At 44.4% G+C, this 16,100-nt stretch overlaps 1 protein-coding gene across 1 annotated transcript in view; it reads right to left on the reverse strand.

Annotated features, from left to right (window-relative positions):
- Nucleotides 1–2,798: 2,798 nt before the first annotated feature.
- The window catches only part of hdac5 (histone deacetylase 5), a 29,143-nt gene continuing 15,841 nt past the window's right edge, over nt 2,799–16,100 (reverse strand). Inside the window, exons 13-29 of the mRNA XM_061026751.1 lie at nt 15,808–16,001; nt 15,531–15,649; nt 15,237–15,432; nt 10,917–11,028; nt 10,111–10,244; nt 9,275–9,395; nt 8,993–9,042; nt 8,792–8,899; nt 8,643–8,698; nt 8,423–8,510; nt 8,105–8,224; nt 7,542–7,639; nt 6,921–7,039; nt 6,668–6,801; nt 6,237–6,318; nt 5,926–6,103; nt 2,799–5,589 (exon numbers count right to left, since the gene is read on the reverse strand). Of these exons, the coding sequence (XP_060882734.1) occupies nt 5,550–5,589; nt 5,926–6,103; nt 6,237–6,318; nt 6,668–6,801; nt 6,921–7,039; nt 7,542–7,639; nt 8,105–8,224; nt 8,423–8,510; nt 8,643–8,698; nt 8,792–8,899; nt 8,993–9,042; nt 9,275–9,395; nt 10,111–10,244; nt 10,917–11,028; nt 15,237–15,432; nt 15,531–15,649; nt 15,808–16,001 (1,949 nt within the window). The 3' untranslated portion in view covers nt 2,799–5,549. The remainder of the gene's footprint in view (nt 5,590–5,925; nt 6,104–6,236; nt 6,319–6,667; nt 6,802–6,920; nt 7,040–7,541; nt 7,640–8,104; nt 8,225–8,422; nt 8,511–8,642; nt 8,699–8,791; nt 8,900–8,992; nt 9,043–9,274; nt 9,396–10,110; nt 10,245–10,916; nt 11,029–15,236; nt 15,433–15,530; nt 15,650–15,807; nt 16,002–16,100) is intronic.

Genomic DNA, 16,100 nt, shown 5'->3' on the forward strand with positions numbered 1-16,100 from the left:
TGTGTGTGTGTTTGTTTTACTATCCTGGTGGGGTTCATAAGCAGATTGACAGTGCAGTGGGGGCCCTTTTTTCCCCTCTGTATTCCTCAGGTGTGTGTGTTTGTTTTACTATCCTGGTGGGGTCCATAATCAAACTGATCACCAAGTGGGGACCAATTTTAATTATGTGTGTAGATGTGTGTGTTTGTTTTGTGTCCTAGTGGGGTCCATAACCCAATACCTCACACATTGGGGCCCATTTTTTTTCCCATAATGACAGATTCCTTATCTCCATAGTTATGTGTGTGTGTGTGTGTGTGTGTGTGTGTGTGTGTGTGTGTGTGTGTGTAGGTGGTAGCAACAGTAAAGGTGTGTCGTAGCCTCTGGACGTTCTGATGACATAAACTGTACAGTTTAAGTTGTTAAAGTTTAAAAAACAGGTCCAGAGCTCAGCGCGCCGTGGTGACCCCTCCCAATTTGAATCTTTTTTGTAGGCTGATCCCTTTGTTGGACAAAGTATATCTCACTCTCACTCTACAAATGAAATAGTGTTGTAGCACATGACGATTTTATAATTTGTGAGAAGCATATTCTCACTATTTTTACTTGTTTGGGTGTAAAATGATGATTACTTTCAAACTGTTTAAGGAGGTGGCAGCAGACACGATACGATGAAGTCGTTTTGGGACAATTACAGGCGAGCAAGTTAAGTACACTAAAAGTGTTTGTTTTTGCAACTGATTTTTTTTTCCATAAAATATCAAAACTGTCAACTCTTTACATTTGAAAAGCTGGAAGCAGGCAGTGTATGGCTTGTTTTGCTTTCAAAGCATAATGCTATATAATCGTATATGTTTTCCTGGTGAAACCACCCAGAACTGGCCTCTTAAGATTCAGTCGACAATCTGTTTGTATGTGACAAACCTCAAGGATTATTCAATGAGTGACAATTTGGATATGTGGATGATTGGTTACCTAGCTTTGTGTGTTTGTGTGAGGTAAGACACAATTGTGTGAAAAACAATTTGTAAAGCAATCCACACCAATCTGAAAGTGACTCACATGGTTGAACTTATTGCAAGTCATGGACGTACTTAAAAAAAAACTAAAGGTTGAAGGTGCACATTGCCTCTTTATAGGGTCATAAACCCCCCCTGAAAAAAGTATGGAAAATCAAATATAAACCCATCATGAAATATCTGCAGTAGATCACTCACTGTTCAGTAAACTGTCTGACAAATATCGCCAAGTTTTGTTGATAATTTGTGGATACTGTGTTCTTATCACCAAAACCTCAGAAAATCAAGGCTCAATATGTTGCACAGAAACTGAATTTAACCCTAAGAGATGAAAACAATATCATTTTGGCTGCATTTTCTCTCATGGCTGCTAGAGGAGAAATAAATTCATTTTTAAAAACGGCCAAAATATTAAGGCATGTTTCAGGGATACAGGTTTCCTTATTGACAGGCCCCTGACTTGCTGCTTCCTTATTCAACTACAGCTGTTCATTTTGTTCCTGCATGAACTCCAGTCGAGCTCAGATGTCAAAACAAACCCAAACACTACAAACGCTCCGTTCTCCCCCAACCAAGAGGCCCGGCTGTTACAGATGTAACTGATATAGAGGACAGTATGGCCTTAGTGTTCACATTAGTACAAAAAAAGACTACACTTAACTGCCTGGAAACACAGCTCAATAAATCAATCATCAATCAATACTGTGTCCATTCCACTTGACAGACAACGCACACAAACATCACTAAACCACATATGTCAAAGCTAGAAGGAGTTCCACAAGTAATGTAAGCTGTGATGTGATCTGCAGTGTTACCATGGCAAGTCAGGCGTTTAGTTTCTCTCTCTCTCTCTCTCTCTCTGCTGTCCTATCAGTGTTGTATTGCTTTGAACAGATGAGACCCAGAGGTATGAGCTACAACGCTCACCACACCACAGTGAGTCCTGGGAAATGAAACTATGGGAGCAGTAAGATCGTGTCCGGTAGAGTTAGCTTACTGATACCACTCAAAAGTGTTTTTTTCTTTGTTGAGTTACTATTCACCATATACACACGTCTGCCATTTCCCTCTGATGTCAAGCTCAGGGTGCTGAAACTGAAAAACAAACTGCTGAGTTTCCATAAAAAAGCAGAGAATCTAACTGAACCTCATCATGTCACTGTTTCAAGATTGATAAACAGCAACAGTTACAAAAGAGTAAACATTAGCATTATTAGCTAATAACCCTTTTTAAAGTTTTACACAGCATTATAGTAAAGGCGTAAATCTGAAGAAACATTACTTTTAGCTTCAGGAGAGTTTGCACGTTCAATTCCTTAATTTGCAGGCTTCGCTAACAATGTGGCCTGTCGAAGAGAAGGATAACTAACAGCTCTGTTAGCTAGGAATTTAGGACTTTACTTGATTTAGCTTGTCAAAAAATAATACCGGAAAAGCCTAAAAACAAAGCAAATGATTCCCTTTTTTGGGAGTATTGAATTTCAGGGGCAACTTCTTGCTGAAGTCTGTGCAATGATAGCATTAGCGGTTGTCCAATGGTAGCTAACCGGTTATCAAATTTGAAGTCAAACTTTAAAATATTCCCCAGTTTCCAATTTTTCGAGTTCCACTGTTGTCTTGTTTATTATCAACCCAGAAGAGGTAATTTGACGACGTTTTGTCAGATTTAGAAATTTGAGATTTCTAAATCAGGAACATTAAGACGTGATGACAGCGTGTTAGCTTCCCACTCGGCGTGTGACCTCACAGGGAAATGGCTGTTTCTTTGAATATGGTCCATAAAAGTGGACAACAGAATGGTCCAGTTTTGAAGCTTTATTTCCTCCAGATAACGTCGGCTCACGACTTGGTCCTCCAATGAAATTTGTGAAAATGGAAATCCCACTGAATGTTTTAACATTTTGATTTAAAATGTTGATTATGCTTTAATGAACAAAACAAAAAGTTTGATGCTTTGAAACAAACATTGGTGGTTGGAAAACAACTCTATAAAAAGAGTTACAGTGAACAGAAAGGAGACTCGTAAAGGTCAGCAAACTTCAGCCCCGGTCAGAAACCCTTTTTAATCATTATGAAGCTTTTAAGTTAAGTTTCAAAACAACTGGCTTAAGTTCAACTTCAAATAAAATGCAAAACTTCAATTGTCCAAAAAGGCCTCTGTATTCAGAGATTGTTCAAAACTTAAGAGGAACAGGTATTAACAAAAAAAGACAAATGTAGAGCAGAATTGTTTATCTGTCAAAAGGATAAACATGTGGAACGGTTTTGATAAAGATTAAAAAAGAATTTTTCAGAGTAAACAAAAGATTATGTATGACAAAATATATTATTTTTAAAGATTGAGACTTGTAGCTGTCTTGTTCTGATTCTCACTTGTTCACTATGAAATGTTTGGAACTTAAGCTTAATTTTCTTTTTGTATGAAATGTTAAAAAAACAAACATGTTTTTGTTTTGGTGTGTAGCTAAAGGATTTGCACATACATGTAGAAAATGAGGGGCAAAATAAGCTGAAGATTCAGCCGATATCTTTTCAATTTAAAACTCAAAATGTGTTTATTTATACATTTTGAATTCACTGATAACTGCAAACTTTACAGCCATAGAGCGAAAACAAAGATCAGTTTTTAGTTTTCATTATTAGTGTTAACCATCTTATTAGTGAATAAGAAAAATAACAGACCAACATTTTATATTTTCATCTTTGTTGCTGTAACAAATAGTTTAGGTCAAAAGAAATGTGATTAAAATGTCCATTTAAAAGCTGGTGATTGAGATCAGAAAATGAATTTGCGAGCTCACAAAACATCATCACTGGACCATCCTGTCACCAACACATGACCTTTGACCTTTTTTATTCACTATTCTGCAGTTGCTGTTGTTTGCCTGTGGAGGGCAGCACAGCTTGCCTGGTCCTGCCAGAGGAACTGGAGCTCGCTGTCCACCTTCAAGAACAACAACTACCAAAAAACAACAACAACAACAACAACAACAACAACATCCAGACATACTGAACATCTGTAAACAAACAGACCATGTGCTTTCTTCCGGTCAATCAGCCAAACCTTTAAAACATCAGACCTCCAAATAGAATATATTCATGAATCCAATCTGGTTGGATAAACACTGTTTACATATGTATATATATTTATATAGAATATTTTTTTTAACCTTTTTTATACAAAAGAAAGAAAGTATTTTGTGTTTTTTATACATGTAACTATGTACAGATATAGAAAAGTGGCCACAATGAGTCTGCTGTGACGTAACCGTGGGCAACAGGACAGAGGACAGTATTTACACCAAACAGGAAATAGTCCAATTAAAAAAAAGAAAAAAGGGACCCACAATCCCCCTCTTAAAGACGTCGGGATCCCATCGGGGGTCACTCAACCAAAGTAAAGTGAGGGAGAGGCGTGACAGATGTGGTCGTCTGAAGTGATGCGGTTTACAAATCTCCAACAATGAATACTGCAAAAAACCAGACCGAGTCCTGAGACACGCACCAGATCACATCAAAGTTTCACTGAATATTATCAAGAATTAAATATTAGTATTCTATGGAGATTTTTTTTTTTACTTGAAAATGTAAAGATGGCTTCAGAGGCTTCTCCTCACTCTGCGTGGAAACACCTGCTTTGAGTGTTGTAAGATTCAACAATAAATACAATTCTTAGCAGTTTGAATACATTTCTAAATACAAAACTATCTCAGCTCTCATGATTCCTTCTCTTGGTGTCTCTCTCTCTCAACGTTCCTAAATAGTGAGATATGAACAAATTAAGGCATCCAGATGAATAAACAAAGACTCAAAAATGAAACGACAGCAGTGTGTGATGTGTTATGTGTGTGTGTGTGTGTGTGTGTGTGTGTGTGCATCGGTGGGTTTCTTCAGTCCTGATTGGCTGGTTGGTTCACTGAGGTGCTGTGGTGTTTTGTGGTTTCTGATTAGATGGTTTGTTATTTTTTTTCTTTTTTCAAAAAGGCACCTAGTTCCTCCGCGTCCTCAGCTCATTTTAAAATAAGTTATTCCTTCTGTGTTAGCCAACCCCAGGGTCGCTCAGCCTGTCTCTCTGCGGGACAGACAAGAAGACAAGACGTCCACTCGGTGTCCGATTCAAATTAGTGTTCTCCACAGTCATCACCCCTCTGCGGAAAAATGGGGGGAGTAGGAATAAAGTCGAAAGAAGAGTGATCAGATGTGGAATAATTCAGTGGTGCTGTGTACAGGAGATAAAGTATACAAGACGTGTCTCCTCTTGGCCCTCTCCTCCTCTGGTTTCCTCGGAGATGCTAACAAGTCGTCCGCTCCTCCTCGGGCCCCGAAGAACCGGCAGAAAGGAGATTTGTCCCATGTTTTTCACAGGACCCGCCTTCTCTCTCTCGCATCCATACTGATCTCCTCAGCCAATCGGAGTCCTCCACATCGGCAGAGTTACAATCTGCGTGTGTGCACCTACACACACTGTGTGCAGGAAGAGGGAAAGGAAGAGGAAGAAGGAAGAGGAGGAGCCACAAAGAGGTGAATGCGGAGCTTTTTTGTGCCGTCCTCCTACAACACAGGCTCTTCCTCCATGGGCTCCTCTGTTGACCTGCGGGCCGTTAAAAATCAAATATCACATGAAAGAGCACCATCAAACATTTCCTCACACATTTTTTAAAAAGCCTAGAGTGTGCTTCATTTCTATTTTGATCTTAAGCCCAAGCATGGATGATTTATTTCCTACTTATTAGAAACAAAGTGTAAAAGGAAACTCTTGCGCTTCAGAAGGTCGGTGCTCCCAGAGAACGACTTAAGACATACAAAAAATAATTCAATTCAAATACTGGATAGGACGGTTATGGCCGAACACCACTAATGCTGCTGATGTTGGTGGAAACTCTAATCAGCTGCTTGTGCTGACTTTAAGTCCTTCAATAGTACCGACCTGCTGGTTTCTGTGATGTCAGGAATCGAGCTCGGCTGGTCCACATCCACACTGAGGGAGGCCATGGCGCTGACGGTTTCAGCCTCGTCCTCTGATTGGCCCCGAGCCTCAGGGGGGCTGTCCAATAGCGAGTGTCCACTCGTCTGAGACAAACTCTGCAGACAAGGCCAGTGTGTACCTGGAGGAAAGGAGAAGGAAAGAAGATGAAGTATGGAAACTTTGAAGCTTCTCATCATCGCTGTGTTCAGACTGAATGAAACGACCCGGCCTTTATTCAGGACAGGCATCAATACAATGTGTGTGTTTCTTACTCTGGATCTCTATTACTCTCTCCAGGGAGGCGAAAGCTTTCGGACACGGCTTCTCCAGAGGCCACTGAACCATGGAGTCGCTCTGAGGGAGGCAGAGAGCGTTTGTGTTAACAGAAAGCGTAAAATCAAAGACTGTGTTTAGTGTTTGCAGTTAAAAAATACCCAGAAAACACAAAGTCTATGACTGAGGGCTGTAGCACGACCGACTGCTTGTTGACCTTTTTACAGATCCAGGCGAGCTATTTCCCCCGTTTTCAGCCAATGTGCTAAGCTAGGCTAACCTGCTGTTGTAGGTTAGCCTTTCACCACAAGGTCCTGACTTTGTGGGGAAGATGTATTCTGTCTCGTCTTCCTGACTGCGAGATATTTTCCCAGTAATCATCTAGCCTGATTCATGTTTGAGAATAAAAAACTCTCTCTCTCTCTCTCACCGGTTCTCCCAGAAGTGCCGAGACGCACGCCTCTGAAGCGTCACAGATAGCGGTGAGGTCATGACCCCCCTCTAGTGCCATGACAACGCGTCCCCCCGCCAGGCCCATCAGGAGCTGCGTTAGCTGACCGAAACCTGCAGGACACACACCAATCACAGTCAAGAATCACCGATTAAACTCTTAAATGCAGTAACAAGTGATAAAAAGTGATTATTTATTTTCTGGTCACGACGGTGAGCCGTGAAGAACTCACACTTAGCGGAGACGTTGTACCCGCCCAGAGGAGACTGATGACCCTCCACTGCATCGAAGCCTGCAGACACCAGGACCACGTCTGGACTGAACTGCTGAGCGATGGGCATCACCACACTCCTACACACACACACACACACACACACACACACACACACACACACACACACACACACACACACACACACACACACACACACACACACACACACACACACACACACACACACACACACACACACACACACACACACACACACACACACACACACACAGTGTTAACAGTTAACATTTAAAGGTGGGAGACGACCCTTTTCTGTTTTCTATGGCTGCAAAAAAATGCATGATGACAAAGGACTGAAACATTTGCTACTGTTTTTAATTAAAGAGACAGTTTCTGCATTTACACTACATTATGATGCTGACATCATGTCACGTGTCTGGCATGACTAAGACATGAAATAAGCAAATAATGTATGCAATCAATAACTTTTTGTAGGTAAAGTCAGGTGATCTGCACACTTCTCTGCATCCACTGTCCACTCACAGCTCACCTGCACGTCTCTGTTAACCTTTGTTTTAATACGAACAGTTAAAAAACTTGATGTGTGATTCTGTTTACCTAAAGGCTGTGAGGTACTCCACATCACCCATAGGTGGCTCCACTCCTCCAGTCCACGCAATGTTCACGTTAAAACCGACACCTGCAGCTGATCCCACCTGAAGCAGGTGAAGCAGAGAGAGAGAGAAAGGGGGAGAGAGAGAGACATTATTATCGTGCATCTTCAGCTACACCTGTGTGTCTGTGTCAGGAGAATATAAACTATAGAAACAGGAAACCTTTTCTACTCTCTAACGGCCGCAAACCTACTTTCAAACTTGTCTTTTTTTCTCAGCTATGGATTTTGGCGATATCGATACAAGTAAGGGAATTTAAAATCTTGTGCTCTTTTTAACTGTTAAATCTGTCTTTTATCACGTTTTACTGAACTGTGCTGTTTTATTCCTCTTTTTAGATTCACATCATATTTCATTCTGCTTTATTACAACATTGTCTTCATAACATTTCTGCAGGTAAACACGGACAGAAGGTGTGTGAGAAAGTGTGTGAACTACAGTCCGTGTTTTTCAGTGTGTGTGTGTGTGTGTGTGTGTGTGTGTGTGTGTGTGTGTGTGTGTGCGAACCTCCTCAGGAGCTCCGCTGCCGGGGAAGAAGTTCCCGTCGTCGTAGCGATGGAGAGAGATGTAGAGGACGTTGGGGTCACTGTAGAAGGCCTGCTGGGTTCCGTTGCCATGGTGAATGTCCTGCAGCGACGGGTCACAGCGGCACCAGAGAGAGAGAGAGAGAGAGAGAGAGAGAGAGAAGGTCAGTTTGATTCAGACGCTGTGATTGGTCAACATTTCATCACAAGCAGTTCCTTCTGCCAGGCGGATGGCTGCCCTTCTGATACATCTCTACAAGAATGATCATTTTGACCATTTGTGTGGCGCTATTCTACTCACCCAGTCCACGATGAGGATCTTCCCCACTCCCAGTTTCTGCTGCAGCAGCTTCGCAGTGATGGCTACTGAGTTAAAGAAACAAAATCCCCTGTTCACACACACACACACACACACACACACACACACACACACACACACACACACACACAGAAAAAGAGTTACACTTTTATGTATCACCAAATTGATGATGTTGTAGGAATTAATTTGTGTTTGTACTGACATGGCGGTGGACTCCTCAGCGTGGTGACCAGGCGGACGCACCACGGCGAAGCCGTTCTGAAAAACAAAATGAGAAGCGAGTCGGACCACGTGTTCAAAGTTTGTCGTCAGAAAGTCGATCACACTGGTGAGTGTTTAATGTGTTTTTACTTTGAGCTCTCCTGCAGCCACTCTGAAAGCCAGCTCGATGACCGAGCCGACCGCCATGCGGACTGCGGCCGACGAGTGCATCTCATTCCACACGGTGTCGCTGTCCACCTGCAGGGGGCAGCATGCAGAGTTAACACAGTTTAACACTCATATACAGACAGATAGATGTTAGCAGTGAGGAGAGTAAAAACATAGCCTCACCCCTATTCCTCCACAGGGAAGAACAGCGTACATCTTCTGGCTGATTGGACCTGAAACAACCAATCAGAGGAGAGGTTACAGGACTTACAGAGTTCATTACAGAGAGTTTAAGGAGTCATCCTTGGAATTATGGTTTGAACCTAAATAAAAAGTCACATCAGGGATAAAAGTGAGACTCTTTCAGAGGCTTAGAGACGTCTCCTATCTGGATTGGATTTCTAAGTGAAGTCACAGCTAACATGCTAACATGCTAACAAGTCAGACAGAGATTTAGACCGTTACCCAGCAGCTTCTTGTGGTCCAGCTTGTGTCGATTGAGCGGGCTTGTTCCATACAGCAGAGTGTGAAACTCTGAATGGACCGACTGGATCTCATCCAGAGAGGCTTTACGCCCACGAATCCTCTGCTCACACACAGACGGAGAGAGAGACACTGAGTAAGGCGTGTTACACGAAAGACAAAACAATTTTACAGTCAATATTTGGACACTTAACAGAAACTTGACCTCAACCGAAATGTGATGGCTGATACCAATTGTTCTTATCAATATGCACCCTTTTTATTTTGATGTAAACGCCACTCAGAGAGGCTCCTGTCAGACCGGGTTTCTAACCAGGAACCTCCTCGCTGTGAGACAACAGCATGTGAATGTGTATGAATGGGATTAGTTACTTCTGATGGTCTCTTTGAATAGAAACCACTGCCACCAGGGTGTGAATGTGTAGGTGTGACCTGTGGTGTTAAAGCGCTTTGAGTAGACAGAAGACTAGAAAAGTGTTATACAAGCTCAAGTCCATTAAACCATTGACCAATAAGGTGTTCCTCAAGGAAGTGTTCTCGGTCCTTATGTCTTTTCTCTGGATATGCTCCCTCTATGTAACATGGTAAGTCTTTATAATTCCAACACTGATGAACCACAGTGCTCTAAATACTGGTTTTGCTGTCTCACCTTTAGCTGAATAACTAAATAAGTACAGAAAAGCAGAAGCAATTTCATTTCAGTTATTATCACTGTAACACCTCATTTTTCTATTTTGAAGCAAAGTGTAGCAGCACACAACAAACAAGACAACAAAGATTGTGTGTGTGTGTGTGTGTGTGTGTGTGTGTGTGTATACCTCGCAGCGGCCCAGCAGGCCCGTCTCCTGCAGCCTGGACCAGATGCTTTGCACTCTCCCAGCATGCTCTGGGTGGATGTGAGCGTTGCCGCACACACACTGATGCTTCAACATCAGACTGTCGTACACGAGCCCTGCAGGGAGACACATGAAAATAACAAGATATTATATTAAAAAAGCAGAAAACAGCATTTATACACACTAACCACTAACACTATGAATGGACCTATGGATAAAACTATGAGTTGTAGTTTCAGTGCAGCACCACAAGGTGTCAGTAGCAACAAGTGAAATATGTGACAGACAAGCAGGACGTTGATTTCACCACAATCATTCTTGTATAACCTCAGATATGACACACAGTTTGATGGCTATTTATGGTTATGGTGAATCTATTTTACCATCACACGTATATGAAGACATAATGCACGAGGGTTAGATGATATAATCTTTTTTTTTCACTCCATGGATTAAGAAATTTCCATTTTTCATGCATCATCTGGCATTGTTGTTTTTGTGTAAAGAGAAACAATGCTAAGCAACAAGCAGGGGGGCTTGTGGTAGGCGGTCTGACACAGATGACGTCAAATTGTCATTCATTAAAAAAATAATCAGATATACACACACACACACACACACACACACACACACACACACACACACACACACACACACACACACACACACACACACACACACACACACACACACACACACACACACACACACACACACACACACACACACACACACACACACACACACACACACACACACACACACACACACACACACACAAATCTGACCAGTAGTGAAGAGGTGTTTGACGGGATGGACTGTGCCTGCAGGCGAGGACTGTGCTCTTCCCAGGGGTCTGTGGGGCAGCGAAGACTGGAACACGCCCAGGTGCTGCAAGGCCTGATGGGTGAAGAGAGACGGGGTGGGGGTGGGGGGGAGAGAAAGTTATGATTCATTGCAGAAGGATGACTCAGAGATGTATTCATTCACTGCGATGGAGGACAGTGTGTGTGCGTGTGTGTGGGTGTATTAAACCTGGCTGAATGCTTAACACCAACACCCCTCCTGCCTCATCACACACAGAGAAATAACTATGATCTTAAATGTATCATGAATGAAAAATAAGTTTGTATAAAGCAGCAACCTCCATTGTTAGAAAATGAATCCAATGTGGACGTGCAAAAAACTGCAGTTCCTCAAGTGTCCACTAGAGGCCCCAAAAGTTTGTTTATCCCCATTGAAACCCAAATTAAACCATCGTCACAACCACCGCCTGATGTCCAGCCTCCACCATCGGACTGTGACGTCACAACCACCGCCTGATGTCCAGCCTCCACCATCGGACTGTGACGTCACAACCACCGCCTGATGTCCAGCCTCCACCATCGGACTGTGACATCACAACCACCGCCTGATGTCCAGCCTCCACCATCGGACTGTGACATCACAACCACCGCCTGATGTCCAGCCTCCACCATCGGACTGTGACGTCACAACCACCACCTGACGCTGAGCCTCCACCATCGGACTGTGACGTCACAACCACCACCTGACGCTGAGCCTCCACCATCGGACTGTGACGTCACAACCACCACCTGACGCTGAGCCTCCACCATCGGACTGTGACGTCACAACCACCACCTGATGTCCAGCCACCACCATCGGACTGTGACATCACAACCACCACCTGACGCTGAGCCTCCACCATCGGACTGTGACGTCACAACCACCACCTGATGTCCAGCCTCCACCATCGGACTGTGACGTCACAACCACCACCTGATGTCCAGCCTCCACCATCGGACTGTGACGTCACAACCACCACCTGATGTCCAGCCACCACCATCGGACTGTGACGTCACAACCACCACCTGATGTCCAGCCACCACCATCGGACTGTGACGTCACAACCACCACCTGATGTCCAGCCACCACCATCGGACTGTGACGTCACAATCACCACCTGACGCTGAGCCTCCACCATCGGACTGTGTCGTCACAACCACCGCCTGACACCCAGCCTCCACCATCGGACTGTGTCGTCACAACCACCGCCTGACACCCAGCCACCACCATCGGACTGTGATGTCACAACCACCGCCTGACGCCCAGCCACCACCATCGGACTGTGTCGTCACAACCACCGCCTGACACCCAGCCTCCACCATCAGACTGTGATGTCACAATCACCACCTGACGCTGAGCCTCCACCATCGGACTGTGTCGTCACAACCACCGCCTGACGCCCAGCCTCCACCATCAGACTGTGATGTCACAATCACCACCTGACGCTGAGCCTCCACCATCGGACTGTGTCGTCACAACCACCGCCTGACGCCCAGCCACCACCATCGGACTGTGATGTCACAACCACCGCCTGACACTGAGCCTCCACCATCGGACTGTGACATCACAACCACCGCCTGACGCCCAGCCACCACCATCGGACTGTGACATCACAACCACCGCCTGATAGCCTCCACCATCGGACTGTGACGTCACAACCACCGCCTGATAGCCTCCACCATCGGACTGTGACATCACAACCACCGCCCGACGCCCAGCCACCACCAGGATGTGACGCAGCGAATTGCTTCTGCCTGCTTCTGCTTTTTATTCTGCATACACCAAAGCCTGCTGTTACGTGATTGGTCAATACTACTCGGACTAAAAACGTACCACCCACAGGAACCAGAGCACTGATAAAAATCCAGACCCCTTCGACACAGATTGTACTTTTCATTTCATGTCGAATTTTCAGACACAGATGAATAAAAGAGCTAAATTTGTAATGAAATCGAAAAAACACTTTAAAGTGTGTGAAGAAACGCAAAGTCACAGATGGAGCTCTGAACAATCCTTTCATTGATAAAAAATCAGCTTCGAGCCGTTCATGACGTCAGCAACTTTAACATCTGTGTAAAGTTTGAATGACTGTCCTGAAACTTCACTACACTTATGTGTGTGTGTGTGTGTGTGTGTGTGTGTGAGAGAGAGTTTGAGATCTGTGTGTGTGTGTGTGTGTGTGTGTGTGTGTGTGTGTGTGTGTGTGTGTGAGAGAGAGTTTGAGATCTGTGTGTGTGTGTGTGTGTGTGTGTGTGTGTGTGTGTGTGTGTGTGTGTGTGTGTGTGTGTGAGAGAGAGTTTGAGATCTGTGTGTGTGTGTGTGTGTGTGTGTGAGAGAGAGTTTGAGATCTGTGTGTGTGTGTGTGTGTGTGTGTGTGTGAGAGAGAGTTTGAGATCTGTGTGTGTGTGTGTGTGTGTGTGTGTGTGTGTGTGTCCGCACTGCAGTCACACACATATTCCAGTGTCTATATATAGGGGGTGTTGCTGTGCTCCCTGCTGCGATCTGTGACTCATCATGCGTGGGTGGACTCTAACACACACACACACACACACACACACACACACACACACACACACACACACACACACACACACACACACACACACACACACACACACACACACACACACACACACACACACACACACACACACACACACACACACACACACACACACACACACACACACACACACACACACACTTGAAGATATACAGACATACAGGAACACACACACAGCGATGAGTCCAGTGGTTGAGTCACCAACCAGTGATGTCACTGCAGCGTCAACAATTGTCACTGTGTGTGTGTGTGTGTGTGCGTGTGTGTGTGTGTGTGTGTGTGTGTGTGTGACGGTTGAGTTGGACACCTGCGTGGAGGCTCCTTTGTTTCGCCTTCCATCTTTCTTATCTTTGTTCGGTGACGTTTGGCGTCCTTCAAATGGCATAGATGTCGTACAGAAAAGTATTTCATGCTACATGTTTGTCACAAAGTGTCGCTCGTAGGTGTCGAAAAACTGAAGTGTTGTTTCAAATTCAAATCCCACCTTTTCCTGTTCCAGCAAAATGTCAAAGCCGTCTTCCGATGACTCATCCGATTCTTTAGTTTGTACCAAAAACAAAAAAAATATCCGGATAAATGTTGACTATACATTTTGGATTGGTTCATTTAACCCTTCCCTTCAAAAAACGCTGCAGCGTCCTCAAGAAGAAGAAAACACCGCCCGTCATGAAAACAGGTAAGAGGAGTGTCCCCAATAAACGTGGTTAATGTGTAGAAGAGGAGCGCAAAACAACATATTAAAAATGTTGCCGCTTTTTTAATCCTTCTCTTCTCACTCTCTATTATTTTTTATATATTTGATGTAAGAAGTTCACAGCAGGATAAAAGCAGAAGAAGAAGACAGCAGGGTAATGAGCGAAAGGTAAAAATGTACTTTCTTTGTTTTTGGCTTTATGACTTGAAATCGTGCATTAATTAACCCATTAACCAATTAGATTCAATCTTTGATCAGCCAATAAAAGTCTTTAACACGACTCGAACAACCAAACAAATCTGTTCAATATTTAGTTCCATGCTGCCGTTTCAGGGAGTCACAGGCGAGGTCGCAGGGTCAGGACAATGAAAATGAATTAAAGATACATCTCTAAAAATCATCAAACAACAATGTGCGGCTTCATCGATTAATTAAGCATTCACCAAAACGAACACTCAACTGTGATAGCATAGCAGCTCAGGATTCATCAGGATCAAAACAGCGATGTGAGGGTGAAAAACACCTGAGGAGACGTCAGGTTTGGACCGAGGTAAGAGGCCAACAGAGAGCGTTGGTGAATCAGATATCTAACACAGCAACATCTGTAACTGAGCAAACACAGCGAGAAAAGAGCTCCAGGTCTGCTGATGATTCACGCATGTGATTCATCCCTCTGTGGGATGATGCAGTGCAAACCAAAAACGTCCTGAGGTTAAGAAGACCCAGACCCCGGGACCTCAGAGCAGATCTTTATTACTGCTATTAAATCTGATCTGATCCCATGTTTCTGTCAGGTGAGCTCATTGATCAAACCAGCCGTATTCTAAGTGTTTAAGTGCATCATCTAAAAGATCTCTCATGTGTTTCAGCTACTTTTTTTCTTATCAGTAAAGCGACACCAAAGCAAATCATAAGTGTGAGGATGTTCAGATTTGTACACTCAGAACTTTTCATGCACAAACATAAGAGTGACACGTTCAGTCTCCATCACTTTGAAACACTCACCTGCGAGTAGCTCCCCCTGTCATCCTCGTCTCCCTCCCTCAGCTGGATGATGTCATCGTCCTCTTCCTCCTCGTCCAGCTCGCTCTCCGTGCTCTCCCCTTTCACGTGCACCTCCCCGTGCTCCTCTTCGCCTTTTATGTGTGCGCAAAGTCGCTCGGAGGAATGCGTGCTGTCATCAGATCCCTCCTTCTGAAGCCTGATTGGACGGAATAAAAACGACTTTTAGGTTTCTAGAGTTTATAGATGTTGAAACATTTTGAAGTTGAAGAGTCAAACTTGTTTGAGTTTGCACACCTGTGTAAGCTCGCCCCTCCGTCGTCCTCCTGCATGTCGTTGGTCTCTGTTAGCTCCTCCTCCGTCTCCTCTGGATGTGTGGGTGGCGGCCTGGGAAGCTCCGTCCCCTTTGATAGCATCTAAACATAACGAGAAGTCGGTATAAGCGAAAGTCTGCACATACGGCAGGGTGTGTGTGTGTGTGTGTGTGTGTGTGTGTGTGTGTGTGTGTGTGTGTGTGTGTGTGTGTGTGTGTGTGTGTGTGTGTGTGTGTGTGTGTTTAGATGAACGTGTGTACCTTGTAGTGTTTCTCCAGGAAGTGTTGGTGTTGCTGTTGGACCACCAGCTGCTGCAGGGCCTGGGGGGACTGCGGCAAAGGCGCGCTCTGGGTCCGAGCCAACGGGCGATGGCGAGGCAGCTTGTTGACCGACCGCATGCCGCTGGACACGCCTCTTTCTGCCGTAACCAGGGGCGACTGACTGTACATGGGGACTGCAACAGAAAGACAATGAAATGAAAACGATGGCCACAACTGTGATGATGTCATGGCGTGTGTGTGTGTGTGTGTGTGTGTGAGTGTGTGTGAGTGTG

The sequence above is a fragment of the Labrus mixtus genome, chromosome 20 (genome assembly GCF_963584025.1).
Source record: "Labrus mixtus chromosome 20, fLabMix1.1, whole genome shotgun sequence".
NCBI lineage: Eukaryota > Metazoa > Chordata > Actinopteri > Labriformes > Labridae > Labrus > Labrus mixtus.